This window comes from Marmota flaviventris, chromosome 2 (genome assembly GCF_047511675.1).
Source record: "Marmota flaviventris isolate mMarFla1 chromosome 2, mMarFla1.hap1, whole genome shotgun sequence".
Classification (NCBI taxonomy): Eukaryota; Metazoa; Chordata; class Mammalia; order Rodentia; family Sciuridae; genus Marmota; species Marmota flaviventris.
In genome coordinates, this window is record NC_092499.1 from 13,324,757 (window position 1) to 13,341,659 (window position 16,903).

The 16,903-nt window shown below is 39.5% G+C and overlaps 1 protein-coding gene and 1 non-coding gene across 6 annotated transcripts in view; one reads left to right on the top strand and one right to left on the bottom strand.

Moving 5' to 3' along the window:
• The first annotated feature begins 977 nt into the window (after positions 1–977).
• Atxn3 (ataxin 3) overlaps positions 978–16,903 on the top strand; it is a 40,193-nt gene continuing 24,267 nt past the window's right edge. For 2 of the 5 annotated variants that reach the window (XM_027931710.2, XM_071607592.1), the window contains exons 1-6: positions 978–1,028; positions 8,622–8,786; positions 9,003–9,047; positions 11,725–11,810; positions 12,206–12,272; positions 15,677–15,764. In XM_027931710.2, the coding sequence (XP_027787511.2) occupies positions 1,005–1,028; positions 8,622–8,786; positions 9,003–9,047; positions 11,725–11,810; positions 12,206–12,272; positions 15,677–15,764 (475 nt within the window). In that variant the 5' untranslated portion in view covers positions 978–1,004. Of the gene's footprint in view, positions 1,029–8,621; positions 8,787–9,002; positions 9,048–11,724; positions 11,811–12,205; positions 12,273–15,676; positions 15,765–16,903 lie in introns of those variants that run through there. The other 3 variants (XM_071607591.1, XM_027931711.2, XM_071607593.1) reach the window with 3 other exon arrangements.
• Positions 12,407–12,479, bottom strand: Trnas-uga (transfer RNA serine (anticodon UGA)). The gene has a single exon. It is a non-coding gene; the product is annotated as a tRNA-Ser (tRNA).

Genomic DNA, 16,903 nt, shown 5'->3' on the forward strand with positions numbered 1-16,903 from the left:
GCCTAATCCTGTTATCAATCACCGAAACTACTGGGAGGGACACCTGGCATTTCAGATATTTTCCCTGTCTCACGCTGATTGGTGGTTGCTAGGGGGTTGCTATGGGTCCTCACCTAGCTTAACTGAGTCAGGGACACCTGGCCCCGCAGATCTCTCCAATTATTTACATACAAACAACTCAGCAGGGTGGCTATGTGCCTTGGAGTGCTCTGTGGGTTTTCCCAAGAAAAAGGGTCATGCCCCCTCCCTCTGGACAGGCCTTGAGGTAGAAGTTGGTTTCTCAAAAATGGAGTCACATCACTTTCTCAGTAACAAGATGCCTAAATTTCATCCTAGCAAGGCAATTGACTATTTAATCTTAGACATTATGCCTTCTTAACCTCTCCATGCCTCATTTTCCTCATGTGTGTTTGAGGAATAATAACAACACCCATATCAAAGCTTGCTGTATTAAATGTTATATGCAAAACACTTGGTCAGATGCCTACTTTGTAGTAAGCTTATGAAATATGAACATTATTTTACATAAGTACTAAATATTGGGGGAATGTGATGATACTTTAATAAGGATTTCAGTGGGGAAGGAGGAAGAAAATATTAATTACATGCAAATATGATAAGTAGAAAGTGCAAAGTAAAGCAGAAAACAAAAGGAACATAGAATCCTGCTGGTTGGTCCTCATCTACATCCCCAGAAACCAAAGCCATAGCAATGGGTGGGAGGCTCAGAAGATCCTCCAGACTGCAGGTGGCGCTGCAGCACCCTCAGAAAGCAAGAGATAGGAGGTTGAGCTTCCAAGGTCACGTGTCTCCGCGTTTGCCGCCCCGGCGTTCATCACCTCTTTGCTCCACGTAACCCACATCCTCGGGGATGATTGGTCTGCGTGAGGCACGTGGCCAGGGCTGGGGCGGGGCGGGGCGGGGTGGGCGGAGGGGTGGGGTCGGGGGGCGGAGCTGGAGGGGGCTGGTTCGGCGCGGGGGCCGTTGGCTCCAGACAAATAAACATGGAGTCCATCTTCCACGAGAAAGTGAGTGTCCGCGTTCGGTGGGAACCAGTCCGCGGTGCGGTGGCGGTCTTGGGGTGCGGTATCGCAGTCTCCGGGGGAGCTGGGTGGGGCCCCAGGTGCCCCGATCCCGACCTTGCCGGACGAGGGGTGCCGCCTGCCTGCTCGGCCCGGGGTGGGGAGCTTCCCCTACGCCCCCAAGGCACCCTCCGCCCCTGCGGCACCGGTTCCGGGAGCCGGGAGAGAACGAGGGCCAGGGCCGGGCCGGGGGCGGCGCTGGGCGGGATAGCTTTGGCGGTTCTCCGCCACTTCGTGTAGCCTTTTTGGAGGATTCCTTCTGTCTCCCACCTCTCCTACTAGAGTATGGCTAGTCACCTCTCCAACACCTCGCTGGACCTTTTCCAATTCCACCAGCCCACCCTGGGCAGAATGAACTTTCCCTTTCCTGGGCTCTCCGGTTCTACAATGGAATCCTCCCCCATGCACTTAGATCTTTGGGGTCTAATTCATGTCCTGCACTAGGGCGGGGACTTGGCTCGCCCATTGTAGGGCCTGACACTTAGGAAGTGCAGTAGGGAAGTCGTCACAAGAGTTTTTATTACGGGATGTGGGTTTGGTTTCTTTTGGTGTTCCATCTTTCCGGATTGGGAGGCCAGCTTTGGTATTAGGTATTAGGCGTGAACTGAAATAATTTTGTTGTGATCTGCCCAGCCTTAATTCTCCAGTGGCCACAAACTGAAGATACTGTCTGTGGCATCCTGAGAAACTGGTCTTTTCTCATATACAATTATCAATCCATTTGGGTGTGAGTGAAGCTTTCCTGGGACAGTTTTGGCATATGATATCTTGTTTCATAATAGTTTCATGTTTGGAAAGGGCTGTTAATGAGGCTACTTATTTAGTAGGAGCAAAGGTTTTTTTGTTTTATTAAGTACCTATGAGTGATCATTCATCCAAGACATGTAAAAACTCACACATACCTGCACCGCAGTCAAAGCAAATTCAGAAAAACATGGCATAAATCTGAAATATAAATAAATTGTTAAATGCAGTATTTTTTAGAAAGTATTTCAAAATTTTAGAAAACATTTCAGAATGTCCTGAAACTGGAACAGAACAATTTTTATGTATGGGGATGGAAGTACTCAGCGCTACAATTAGCAGTAATCTTTTTACTTGGTTGGACAGATTTATGAATTTTGGGCAAGAAAGATTTAGTTGTTTAACTAAGGAGATTGAGAACTATACATGTTGTGTGAGTGTGTGTTTTCATACTACAGAATGAGCCCAGGGGCATTCTACCACTGAGCTTTCTTATTGTTTATTTTTGAGATAGGGGTCTCAATGTTAATTGTCCAGGCTGACCTGCAACATGCAGTCCTTCTGCCTTAGCCTGGGATTATGTGTGTGTGCCATGGTGCTCTTGCATGTATATATTTTTATAATTAATTTTCAAAGGCTTTGGCATAGAACAAAATGTTTTGGCATGGAAGACTTTGGACACTTTCTGCTTGGTGAGGTTCATATGTTTTTTGTTTGTTTTTGGGGGGGCCAGTGAGGATTGAACCCAGAGGCGCTTTTATCACTTAGCTACATCCTAACCCTATTTATTTTTTAAGATAGGGTCTCACTAAGTTACTTAGGGCCTTGCTAAGATACTGAGGCTGACCTCCAATTTGGCAATCCTCCTGCCTGCCTCATCCTCCAGTTTAGCTGGGCTCAAGCTGGTGTGCCACCTCACCCAGCTCATATATTTTTAACAATATTGTTACTTAATCTGGATAGATTTCAGGAATGACTGAACCGTGGATTCAAAAGATGAGCATGCATGCCTGTAATCCCAGCTACTTGAGAGGCTGAGGTAGGAGAATGGGAAGTTTGAGGCCAACTAGGCAGTTTAATGAGACCCTGTTTCAAATTAAATTTTTTAAAAAAGGGCTGGGAATGTAGCTCTATAGTAGAGTGCTCACCTAGAATGTGGGAATGAGAGGCCTGAGTTCCATCTCCAGCATTGCAGGAAAAAAAAAAAAAAAAGAAGTTGTTGAACACTTGTCTGATGGAAAATCTACATACCCAAAAGAGGTCACTCTGAATTTTCAGCATGTGTATTTGCTTAAAACACTTTAGTGGCGCATCATAGTGCATGCCTATAATCCCAATTCAAATCCAGCCTCAGCAATTCAGTGAGGCCCTAAGCAACTCAGTGAGACCCTGTCTTTAATAAGATATAAAAGAGGCTGGGGATGTTGCTCGGTGATTAAGCTTCCCTGGATTTAATCTCTGGTACCAAAAAAACACTTCAGGAATACATTTATCTTTATCATCAACTTATATGGCCCTAGTGTATAAAGACTCTTAAAGTTCTGGCACATTTCAAGAGAATGTACCTGTAACCATTGGTTCCATTGTTAATCATGTACTCAGTGCAGTTTGAGAATGTTTGAGCTTAATGTACCATTTTTCAGAGTATTCTCTTCCCTTCCACAACACATTTTTAACCCTTGAGCCAGAACCAACTTTGGCTCCAAAAAAGAACAAGAAAAAAATCCCACCTGTGCAGGTAGGAATCTCTGCCTGCAGAGGGCTTGCAACCTGTTATCTTGGAACATTGGTTTTCCTATTTTTCACTTTGAGTACCCTTATTAAGTTAGAGCATGAAAAGCTGTTGTTCATTGATAGATCTCTGGCAGTCTAAGATAATAATATTTGGGGGCTGGGGATATGGCTCAAGCGGTAGCGCGCTCGCCTGGCATACGTGCGGCCCGGGTTTGATCCTCAGCACCACATACAAAGATGTTGTATCCGCCGAAAACTAAAAAATAAATATTAAAAATTCTCTCTCTCTCTCTCTTTAAAAAAAAATAATATTTGAATGGATCGAGAGAGTTCCTTAGCTGGGTACAGTTATGTGTACCCTGTAGTCCCACCTACTTCTGAGGCTGAGACAGGAGGGTCCTTCGAGGCCAGCCTAGGCAACGTAGTGAGGCTCCATCTCAAAAAATAGCAAAACAAACAAAACACAGTTCCTTGAGCATCTAAGATGTATGCAGTGCTATTTAAACAACATTATCTGTAGCTATTTTAAAGTTTTGCTGGCCATATATGTCTCTATCACATATTTTCTTTTATTTGGTACCAGGAATTGAACCAGGGGAACTTAATCATCAAGCCACAATCCCCAGCTCTCTCTCTCTCTTTTTTTGTATTTTATTTAGAGACAGGTCTCATGATGTTGCTGAGGCTGGCTTTGAACTCTCCAATCCTCCTGCCTCAGCCTCCTGAGCCACTGGGATACAAGTGTGCTTCACCATGCCTGGCTTCTATCACGTGTGTGTGTGTGTGTGTGTGTTTTATCAACTGTCTAAAAATATAAAAACTATTCTTAGCTATTGGAGCAGGTTGAATTTGTCCCCAAATGCTAAAATTTATCAAGCCCTAACCTAAACCCTAATACTAAATAACCAATAACTGCTGATTTTAAAGGTATTTTAGGGTTCTTTTTCTGGTGCTTGCTTTCTGTCTTTTGGTGGGGGGACCAGGGATTGAACCCAGAGGTGCTTAACCACCAAGCTACACCCCCATCCCTTTTTTATATTTTATTAGAGACAAGGTCTCACTGAGTTTCTTAGGGCCTTGCTAAGTTACTGAGGCTGGGTTTGTACTCAAGATCCTCCTGCCTCAGCCTCCCAAGTTGCTGGGCCAGGTGTATGCCACTGCGCCTAGTTAGATGCTTTCTGTCATTTTTGTTATCACTTATATTGCTCACTGCTCTTGGTGTAGTCACTGTGTTATCTAAATTGGTACTTTTAATGTAATATGAAATGGGAATGAGAATCATGAAAAGATACTGAGCTTTGACTTTGTGACATCCATCATGCCTTTTTGTGGTTGCTGGCTCTTAGCTGTCTTTAGGGTATTTAGGACTGAGCAAAAGCCAAATTCCAGGTAAGTGGCTTGAGAAAGTGGTAATAGTACAGACTTTGAAACCTCTATCTGGGTTTGAACTCCAGCTCTGCCAAGTGGTATCTGGATGATCCTGGACAAGGCATTGACTATTGTGCTCCAGTCCGGTCCCCTTCTGTAATGTAAGGGTACCGAGTGTCTGCCTCGAAGGCAGAAGTTCTTGTAGGTACCTGGAGTGTGGCAGTGCTACAGAGGTGCTAGCCATTGCTTCTACTCGGATTCTTGTGTTTTCTGGACATCATGCTAAGGGGTGAGAGAGGACTGGGAGTGTAGCTCAGACGTAGAGTGACTTACCATGCCTAAGGCCTTGGGTTCAGTCTCCAGCATTGACAAAAACAATGTAAACAAAAAAACAAACAAAAAACAGGTGAGAGAACACTGGGAGTTGAAGAGGTAGAGCCAAGTCATCTTCCACCGTGATGGCTATGACTTGAGGGACAGTGACCCTCCCATTCCAATCCATTTATCCCTTACAACTGGAGATTGCATGTCCCCTGCTAACCTGTTTCTCAGAGCACCCTTAGGGTTATACCTGGTTTCTATGGTAGCTAATAGATTGGTCATAAACTATTTCATCTCGTAGACCTGGAGGTGCAGTTTGCTTATCCTTTGAGCCCAACAAAATAAAATCTGGGCCTGAAGTCACAGAATTTTAATACACTGAACGTTAAATAACAAAGTGAGTTTCTGTTCTGCTTGGGTAAATACTTGATTAGAGTGAGGTAACTGGGGACAGATAGTTTAAGATGGAGGCAGAGCAGGAAAGTGGGTAATTTCATGTTGGCTTATTATACAAGTTTTTTTCCCCCATGTAGGATTTGATCTGTCTTGTGAAGTGATTCTTAAATTTGGACTGAATAAGCCAGGTGTAGTGGAACACACCTGTAATCCCAGCTACTTGGGAGCCTAAGGGAGGAGGATCACAAGTTCAAGACCAGTCTCAGCAACTTAGAGAAACCCTGTCTCAAAGAGTAAAAAGGGGTGGGGATAAAGCTCAGTGGTAGAGCATGCAGAAGGCCTTGGGTTCAAGCACCAGTACTGCAAAAGAAAAAACAAGAATTTGTTCTTTTCTATTAAATTGTGTTACAAGTACAGAGTTTGGTATTTCCTACAGCATTACAGTTTTACTTGGACAATCTTTCATTTTAAGTGCTAAATTTCCATAATTGAAAGCTAAGTTTTGGTAGAGAGGTGTTTTATAAACCATCTGGATATCACTATTTTGATATGATATATTAAGTATGGTGATCATAATTTGTGAACTCCAAACAAAGGCATGAATCCTAACAGCAGCACAGAAAATTGGCATTACCCCTGTTTCCAGAAAACCCAGTGTCTGGTTACCATATTAGGTAGCTCTGTTAATACATATAAGAACACACAAGTCACGAGTACTTCTTGGTGAACTCACAACATGAACACACATGTAAACAACACTTAGATCAAGTCAGAGGAGATGTACCTACATCCTGAAAGCTTCTTGTGCCTCTCTTCCAGGTAGGAGCTCCTCCTCCACCCCTACACTCACTCCCACCAATTCTAATTACAGCAGATAAGTTTTGCCGTTTTTTGAGCTTTTGTAAGTGGAGTCATACAGCATGTTCTCTTCTGAATCTGGGTTTGGTTTGGTTTTTCAGTGCTGGGTATCAAACCTATGGCTTTGCACATGCTAGGCAAGTGCTGTACCACTGAGCTATACCCCCAGCCCTATTTTCTTTTTTTAATTTATATGAGAAATTCATCCATATTGTTATAGTTATAATTTATTCTCATTGTTATAGAGTATTTCTTTGGAATAACACAATTTATTCTTTCATGTTGGTTTTCCATTCAGATAGTCTTCAGTTTGGGAGGCATTACAACAGAGCTTTTATGAACCCTCTTATACATGTCTTCACATGCTTGTATTATGTAGCTAATATTGGAAATGCTGATCATAGGGTATGGATATTTCAACTTTAGCAAGATACTCTAAAGATTTTTCCAAAGTGATTATGCTAATTTACATTCCCCCCAACATGTGACAGATTTTTTTTTTGTCTCTAATTCTTTTCACCATTTTAGCTGTTCTGGAGAGTGTGTAGTCGGAACACACTGTGATTTTAATATATATTTCCCTGATGACCACTGAAGTTGAGCACCCTTTTTTGCATTATTTGGCTATCTTCTTGAGAAATGCTTGCTTGTCTTTTTTTTTTTTTTCCCAGTAGAACTAGAACATCTGCATATTCCCCCACTTTACATTGTTTGGGGCGGGGTGGGCGCTTACTCTATGGCAACAGATACACAGTAGAAGGAAAACGAGGTAGATACAAAGAAGTCTCTCACCATGGTGTCTGTGACTTGAGGAGAGTTACCTCTCAACTCAAACCCACTTATCCCTTAACCCAACTATGAAGATAAACTTACTTCAGCCCCAACTTAGACTGCCTCAATGCTGCCTTTCTATTCTGTTACATACATATATCCTGTATCTTTTTCAGCAACTGATTTTTGTTCCTGCAAAATTGTGCATATTCCTGCCTCAGCCTCCCAAGTTGCTGGGCCAGGTGTGCGCCACTGCGCCTAGCTAGACGCTTTCTGTCATTCATCAGGACAATTTTGTGTCTTACAAGGTAGTGCTCTTTGAGGTCACCAACACCACGTAACATAGCTCAGAACAAATTGCATGATGTCACACCACCTGAATTAAGGAGTACACCTTCTTGGGGTAGGACAATTCAGGAGACCTGGGTTAGCAGAAGGAAATGTTGTCCCATCTGCCATTGTCACATGGAGAGGCAAACCTTGGGTCTGTGTCACAGGGAGGGATCTCATCCACCCATAAGTCTCCATTCTTTTCTTGAGCTTGGATGTTGTTCCTCTTGCTGGTTTGTCTATGAGTGTACTCTCAGGGTCAGTGTGGGATAGTTCTGCTCATGGTACTCTATATAACATCAGCTGCAGGATTTCTTGAAGAGAACCTCAGCTCTAAAGCTATAAGCTTAACATGGGACAGAATTTTTCTCACCTTTACCAGTTCTTGAAATCTGAAATTCTAGGACAAGTGTTTAGACCAGTAGAGATTTAAAGAATAAATGTTCTAGTGATTACAACTCCCTTTCAGCATTTGTAATTTGCCATGTGATTTGCCAAAAGCAAATATATATTAGGTACTGAAAATTAAATATTTTAAATGTTTTTAAAGAGTAGATTTTAGTAAAATATGAGATTTTATAGGTTATGTTATTTACTATATTTACTCTTAGTTTTTGATCATATAACTAAATAATTATAGTTTCATTAATAGTAGAACTGTAAAATAAATGTTGGCAAATATATGATTTATATTAATTATGATTGTCTAAGTCTTAAGAGGTTTGGTTTGACTATATTAAAAGTTAATGATTAAAATTTGCAGAAGATACTATGCAAATTTAGTTGGCATTGTGGTGCACATCTGTGATCCCAGCTACTTGGGAGGCTAGAGGATTGCAAATGTGAGGACATCCTTGGCTACTTAGTAAGATCCTGTTTCAAAATTTAAAAAATTTTTAAAAAGGGCCGGGTATGTAGCTCAGTGTTCAATCCCTAGTACTTAGGGGAAGAAAAAGAGGAAACTATACAGATCTACTTAATAAATAACATTTGAATTTTTTCTTCTGGAAATATTAGCAAGAAGGCTCGCTTTGTGCTCAACATTGCTTGAATAATCTATTGCAAGGAGAATATTTTAGCCCTGTGGAATTATCCTCCATCGCACATCAGCTGGATGAAGAAGAAAGGATGAGAATGGCAGAAGGAGGAGTTACTAGTGAAGACTATCGCACATTTTTACAGGTACTGATTTTAAATTCACTTAAGTCACATTTTTAAAAAACGTGGGTACTGTTGAGAAGAGGATGAGCCTTTCTTCCTGTAGGAATCTGACTTGCTAATTATAACTCTGCCGTTGATTTTGTAAATGGTAATGCACATGTTATTTTAAATTATGCACACTAATGATAATTTTTTTTCTCCCCACCTCCCCCTTCAACTATCCATAAAAATGAACAGCAGCCTTCTGGAAATATGGATGACAGTGGCTTTTTTTCTATTCAGGTAAGTAGTTGCGAGCATGTACAAAGTGCTATCTGCTTCCCATGCACATTAAACTCAGTTAATGGTTTAGGGAGGATCTTTTCACCACTTTTTATAATCACTGTAATGATAGGACTTCAGAAATCCCTCCAGTAGATTGTCCACAAAGTACTAGATTTTTATATAGATAAGTTTGAACACAAAGATTATATAATAATCACTTTTTTTCTTTCCACATTTTTTTGTTGGCACATTATTGTTGTATATATTGATGGAATTTGTTGTTACATATTCAAAGATGCAAACAATATAACAATATAATTTGGCCAGTATTGCTCCCTAATGCTTTCCCCTCCCTCCCAACCTCCCACCCTTTTGTCTCTTTCCTCTACTCATCTCCCTTTGATTTTTAGGAGATCACCCCACCTTTCTTTTCCTTTTTCCTCTCTAGCTTCCACACATGAAAGAAAGCATTCAACCCTTGACCTTCATAATAATCGCTTTTTAAAAAAATATTTACTTTTTAGTTGTAGTTGGACACACACTTTTATTTTACTTATTTATTTATTTTTCTTAATGTGGTGCTGAAGGTTGAACCCAGGGCCTCTCACGTGCTAGGCAAGCTCCACCTCTGAGCCACAACCCCAGCCCATAATCACTTAAAAAAAAAAATATTTTTGGTTGTAGATGAATACAGTACCATTATTTATCTTTAAAATTTTTCTTTAGTTGTCAGTGGACTTTATTTATATGCAGTGTTGAGAATCCAACCCAGTGCGTCACACTTGCTAGCAAGCGCTCTATCACCGAGCCACAACCCAAGACCAATATAATAGTCACATTTTGAGAAAGATTATTTACTTTGTATCTGGGTGATAATAACCTTATATCTAATAAGTCTTTTTTTTTCTTCTCTTTTTGTGGTGCTGGGGATTGAACCCAGGACCTTGTGCATTCAAGGCAAGCACTCTACCAACTAAGCTATATCCCTAGCCCCATAAGTCACAATCTTTTAAATTTATTATCTCTTGGGTGAATTTGAGAAAATCTAATAACTTCTTACCTCCCCCACCCACTTTTTTTTTTTTTTTTTTTTTTGGTACTAGGGATTGAACTCAGGGGCACTCGACCACTGAGCCACATCCACAGCCCTATTTTGTATTTTATTTAGAGACAGGGTCTCACTGAGCTGCTTAGCACCGGCTTTGAACACCTGCGATCCTCCTCCCTCAGCCTCTCAAGCCACTGAGATTATAGCATGTGCTACTGCGCCTGGCTTCTTCTTATCTTTCCTTTATTTTATTTAAAAAATATTTTTTAGTTATACATGGACACAGTATCTTTATTTTGTTTATTTGCTTTTATGTGGTGCTGAGGATCTAATCCAGTGCCTCACAGGTGGGAGGCAAGTGCTCTACCGCTGAGCCACACCCCCATCTGCCTTATCTTCCCTTTAAATTAGCCTTATAGCTTTATGGTCTGTAGCTTTTGATCTATTTTTTTTTTTTTTTATTGCTCCATTTATTTACTTACTCACATGCTAAGTGCAGATTCTATCACCAAGCTACATTTTCAGTCCTGTGGTTGTTATGCACATTTGAGATTCTTTTGTCCGTGGATGTGTCCTGTTTCTGTAGTATGAGGCTCTCCTCTGAGGAACCCACTTCTGCAAGTATCTTGGTTTCCATTCCCCTGTGCTACTCTCTTTCGACTTCTCATTCAGCAGCCTTTCCATGCAGTGTTTCTTCGTTTCGCTGTTAATGGTGAGGGCCACTCAGCTGGGCTGGGAACAGAGTAAGAGTGGCCCAGCACTGGCATTTCCTGTGCAGCAGCACTGCTTTCTTCACTGTTGACCTGCCCACTGCGTTGCACTCACTGCTTGCTTGCGCTGCTACCGGGATGACTTGATTCTTTATTGGCCACCTTGGAGGCCAGAGAGTGAATTTTTATAGATTTCCCTGTTTCTCAAACAGCTGGAAATAATCAATTTGTCTTTTGTTCTACAAATTACAAACTCATGACCACAGGAAGAAACTCACAGTCTAAATTCCCAAGAAGAACTTATTTTAGTAGATGTGTGATTACTGACATTGCAGGTGGTGAGTTGGATATAACTTTTCAAACGCAGTGCCCACAGCAGCCAGATTATCAGATCTATATCATGAACTAGTTTCAAGAACAGCATCAACATGACGGAATACACATCTGGATTTTTTAATATCTCAGGAACCTGGTTATAAAAAGCACTTTTTAAAAATACATATGTGTGCCAGGTGCAGTAGTGCACACCTGTAATCCCAGTGGCTTGGGAGGCTGAGGCAGGAGGATTGCCAGTTCAAAGCCAGCCTCAGTAAAAAGCGAGGTGCTAAGCAACTCAGTGAGACCCTGTCTCTAAATAAAATACAAAAAAGGGCTGGGGATGTGGCTCAATGGTCAAATGCCCTGTCCCTTCTCCCCCACCCCCCGCAAAAAAAACCAAAAAAAAACACACAAAATATATGTGTGTGTGTGTGTGTGTGTGTGTGTTTTGTGGATATAGTAGTATCTCTATGCAGATGCACTTTTTTTTAAACCGTAGCCTTTTAGAGAAATGTACATATGAAGTGGAATTACTTACATAAGTAACATGACTATGCTACTTAAATTTGAAATTGAATGGTTTAGCTCGTGAAAAGTTGCTATTATTTTTTTTAAACAGGTTATAAGCAATGCCTTGAAAGTTTGGGGTTTAGAACTAATCCTGTTCAACAGTCCAGAGTATCAGAGGCTCAGGATTGATCCTATGTAAGATTACCTTCTTTTTTTTTTTTTGGCTTTTTCTGAATCTCTTTTCCTAAATTTTATATTTAAATTTATAATTTGTTAATGAAGAAAAATATATTTTGAATGTTTTGGTTATCCCTGTTTCATTCCCTTAGACTTCCCCTATTTTATCTTTTGATGTCCATGAGTATCTGCCTTTTTAAGTTTCCTGTACTCTAGTCTCCTTACTGGCACTCACCTGACCCAAGTGGTGCAGAAGGCTATACTTTGGCACCACATCATTAAGCTGTTCATTCAGTTGTGTGACTTTTTTAACAAATTAATGATACTTAACTGTAAACATCTTAAGTTTCCCAAATTTTTATGAATATGAACTCTTACTATTTCAATTTAATATGTATTTTTTTCTTTTCTAGAAATGAAAAATCATTTATATGCAATTATAAAGAACACTGGTTTACAGTTAGAAAATTAGGAAAACAGGTAATATTTCTGCTTTTTTTCCTGCCTTTCTTTTCATTCTGCACTCTATTTGAAACTAAAATGTAAGGGTCAGTACCTTTAAAATGAAACTGACCATAAATGTAGATGAGGCATGGGTTTGGTATGTTTTTTTTTGGCAGTGCTGGGGATTGAACCCAGGACCTTGTGCATTCAAGGCAAGCACTCTACCAACTAAGCTATATCCCCAGCCCCATAAGTCACAATCTTTTAAATTTATTATCTCTTGGGCAGTATCTCCAGGGCCTTGTGCCTGTTGGCAAGTGCTCTGCCACTTAGCTTTATCCTCAGCCTCCATTCAGTGGTTCCAATTTTGATAGATGGATATTTGCTATTTTAAGAGATAATTCGATTTTCTTTTATAGGTTTCTTTGTGACAACCATATACAATTTAACTATCATGATAAAAATTTTATATTTAAGACAGTGTAGATATTGTTACTTTTCAGTAGGGTCTTTTGTGATGAATGTGTTCTGCCCAGTAGACTTTCACATTTAGAAATTTGTATTTAGCCTAGTACTGACCCAAAGCCTGATATCATGTCAACCAGGAATAAAAGTATGCAAACAAGTTTTCTTTCATGTATCAAGATTATTCGGGCTGGGATTGTGGCTCAGCAGTAGAGGACTACTTAGCATGTGCAAGGCCCTGGGTTCTATTCTCAGCACCACATAAAAATAAGTAAATTAAATAAAGGTATCATGTCCAACTACAACTAAAAAATAAATATTAAAAAAAAAAAAGATGGGCTGGGGACGTGGCTCACGCGGTAACGCACTCGCCTGGCATGTGCGGGGCGCTGGGTTCTATCCTCAGCACCACATAAAAATAAAATAAAGATGTTGTGTCCACCGAAAACTAAAAAATAAATATTAAAAAAATTCTCTTTCTCTTCTCTCTCTCTCTATCTTAAAAAAAAAAAAAGATTATTCAAAGAATTCTAAAATGCCCTCTAATACACACATCTTCATTAAGTCACTTCTAAAAAAAAAAATTGTGTTTTGAACAAGCTATTTGAAGAAACAGAATCATTTAAAGTTCTTTTTATTAGAATTTTGAACTTTTTTTTAATATATGTATTTTTAGATGTTGATGGACCTTTGTTTTATTCATTTATTTATTATGCGGTGCTGAGAATCGAACCCAGTGCCTCACACATGCTAGGCAAGTGCTCTACCACTGAGCCACAGCCCTAGCTCAGAATTTTGAATCTTTAATAGAGGGTTATTGAAAACCAAATTGTATGATTAAAAAAAAGAATGAACTCTTAATATATGCAACAACATGGATGAATTTCAGAATACCATGCTGAAAGAAGCCAGACACAAAGCACTGTTTTCTGTGTGGCTCCTTTTATAAGAAAGTCCAGAAAAATGGGAAGTAAGCTATAGTGACAGAAAGTATATTAACCAGTGATGGTGTGGGGATGAGGAAGGAGGGAAGCAGGAAGAGGCAAGGGCCGCAGTAGGGTGCTAGAAACCCGCCGTGGTGGGTGCTTTCACTCTCTTGCTTGTCTGGATGGCTTCATGGGCATAAACATGTTAAAATTGTAGATTTTAAGTATGTGCAATTTATTGCTCATCAGTCATACCTCAATAAAGCTGTTTAAAAGAATAAAATGTGTGAAAAACAAAACAGAGAAGTGAAGAAAGAGTGCATTGAGTTAAATCAATAAAAGATAATTCAGAAACAATATCCTTCTGTCATCTTTGAAGTCAGCCACCTTCAAGCAGCTTTACCTTACCTGGAGCCACAGGTCAGTGGCAGAGTGAATGAAGGCAAGGCTCTGGATTCAATCCCCTGCACCCCCCTAAAAAAATTCTTTCTTTTTTTTTCAAATTTTTGTAGTTGTAGATGAACAGAATGCTGAGGATCGAACTCAGTGCCTTACACATGCGAGGCAAGTGCCCTGCCACTGAGCTACAGCCCCAGCCCAAAAAATTGTTTCTTAAAGTCCTCCCTGAGGAGCTGAGAGGAAGTATATATGTAGAGACTCAGAGTATATAGGTCACCCAGAGGGAATTCACTCTGGGAGAGACCCGAGCAGGAGGTTGCCAAGATGATTTAACCTCTGGATTTTATTTATAACTTCAGGAGTTTTTTGATTTTTTTTTTTTTTCCTTGCAGTACTGGGGATTGAACTGAGGTCCTCATGTATGCTAGGCAAGCACTTTACTGCTGAACTACAATCCCAGTCCCTATCTTCAGAAAATTATGTCAAGAGTTAGATATTTCACTTTTTTTCTGTTTAATCACTAGGTTTTTTCTTTTCTTTTTTCTTTGTGGTGCTGGGGATTGACTCTAGGGCCTTGTGCATGTGAGGAAAGCACTGTACCAACTGAGCTATATATCCCCAGCCTGCAGAGAAACTTCCATGTTATTATTTTGAGATTTTTTTTTTTAAATTTTAGTTCTTCAAAATTGAATTTTCACATTTTGAACTAATTTACCTTTGACCAATACAGATGTCAAATTTTGGTTTGTTATCTTTAGTTCTGATTCATATATTTTTTTAAAATTGTAGATTTTTTTTTTCATTATGGATTCTATCTGTTTGAGGTACCTGTATAACAAAAGAGAAGACTGGAAAAAAGTATTATCAGGAATGTCAAAATCTAGGAAAAGTATTTAATTGTTCATGATGTTGACAACAACTTTGAAACTTTTTATATGCTGTAGGTTAAAGTTGTACTCTTAAGAGGAGTTACTAAATCCTGTTAATTACATGTGATGGTGGTTTGGTTAACATGTTGAAGGGAATTAGTGATTATAAGTGCTCTTTGTGGAATGTCTCATCTTTCTTACAATTGGATTCTTTTCACCAAAATTATCAGTAGTGGGAAAACTTTGTGTAGTTGCATATTTCCAGTATGATATGATTAGTTATTGATGCTTTAAAAAAAGATGTAGCCATAGTTGTCAGCAAAGACATTATAAAGTACCATTAGTTTCTGTGTGGAGGGGATTTAAATTTATGGCTTGGAGGTTTTTTGTTTTTTTTTGTGTGTTTTTTTCCTGTACTGGGGATTGAATGAGGTGCATTCTACCACTAAGCTACATCCCCAGCACATTTTAAGACAGGGTCTTGCTAAGTTGCTGAGGCTTGCCTAACTTGCAATCCTGCCTCAGCCTCCTGAGTAGCTTTGATTACAGGTATGTAGCCATGCCTCACTGAAGCTTCTGCTTTAAAAAAGCATTTAATAGTGATAACTCTATGCCATTTTTTTATCATATTGTTTTAAAAAGTCTCAAAAAAAAAACCCCTCAATTTGGCATATTTTCATTATTTTAGGCAAGCTTACTAGTGGGTTATATCTATTAACATGTGAAACTTCTTTATTTCATATAATATATACTAAAATGTTGACTTTTTTTTTTTCCCCAGTGGTTTAACTTGAATTCTCTTTTGACGGGTCCAGAATTAATATCAGATACATACCTTGCACTTTTCTTGGCTCAATTACAACAGGAAGGTAAATAAAGTCTTAACACTTTGTAATGTTGTCTTTCAAAGTAGCTAAATAGAACTGGGTTCTCAGATGTGAGTGTAACAAAGTTTTTCCATCAGAGTCAGTAAAAATCTTTACATTTTGGGTGGTGAACTTTAGGCTGGGATCTGGATGATACTGTTCAGTGTGATTTCTCTCTGACGCCTGGGGCTTCTTTACAGCCCTTCTAAGTAATAGTTTTTTCTTTCATGTCCCACATACCACAGGCCCAAGGGGAGGTATGGATATTCTTCTTGTTTGTCCATGTCCCTTCTAAGCCAGTGTTCCTCCCTGTTAAGTCGAGCTCCTTTGAAATATATGCCTCTAGACTAGACTATATGTGTCCTTTTGGAGTCATCCCTGAGCCTCCTCTGTTTTCACTGGAGATTTAAGGATTCATGTATATCCCCCAACCTTCAATTTCTTATATCATTCTTAGTGATTTTTTATATCAGTAATCAATCTGACCACCTTCTTTCTTAAAAGATCATTGTCTTCACTTTCTCTTTGCCATTATTGATAACCATAACCATTGTCAAGTCCCAGTTACAAGCATCCTGTTCTTTGACTACCACCTCCTGTCTTTAGGCCATGTTTTCTCTGTTTTTCGCATTCTAACAATTCTTTAAATTCTACCATGGGACCCAGACATCCCCTTAAACTATTACTTTCTTTTTTACCCTGCTTATTTTCTATGATCCATCAATATTTTTTACTTCTCTTCATTCTTCAATTTCTTTCCCTTTCTCCCTCCATTATAATTTTAGTGACTAAAATCTGAACTCTACTTATAAATCCTATTTTGGCCTTGGCCATTCCTGTACCAGAGCAACAGAACATGGTTAAAAAAATAACATAAAATATGTTGATTGGTCTTGTGATTATTAATTTTCCCTTGATGTGCTGCTTGAACTGCCTGTTGTATTTCCTTAGTAAATCCATGTACCATTCTCCAAGATGATTATGTCATAGCTTATCTCTTTAAACCTTTGGCCACTTCCAGCTTCTTTCCTTTCACCTTGCTTATGGAAGAACATGGAAGCAATTAAAATTGAACTTTATTGTCCACCAGCAAATCTGCCAGCTTGTTTATATCTGCTTGTGTTTGAGCCTCTTAAAATAGA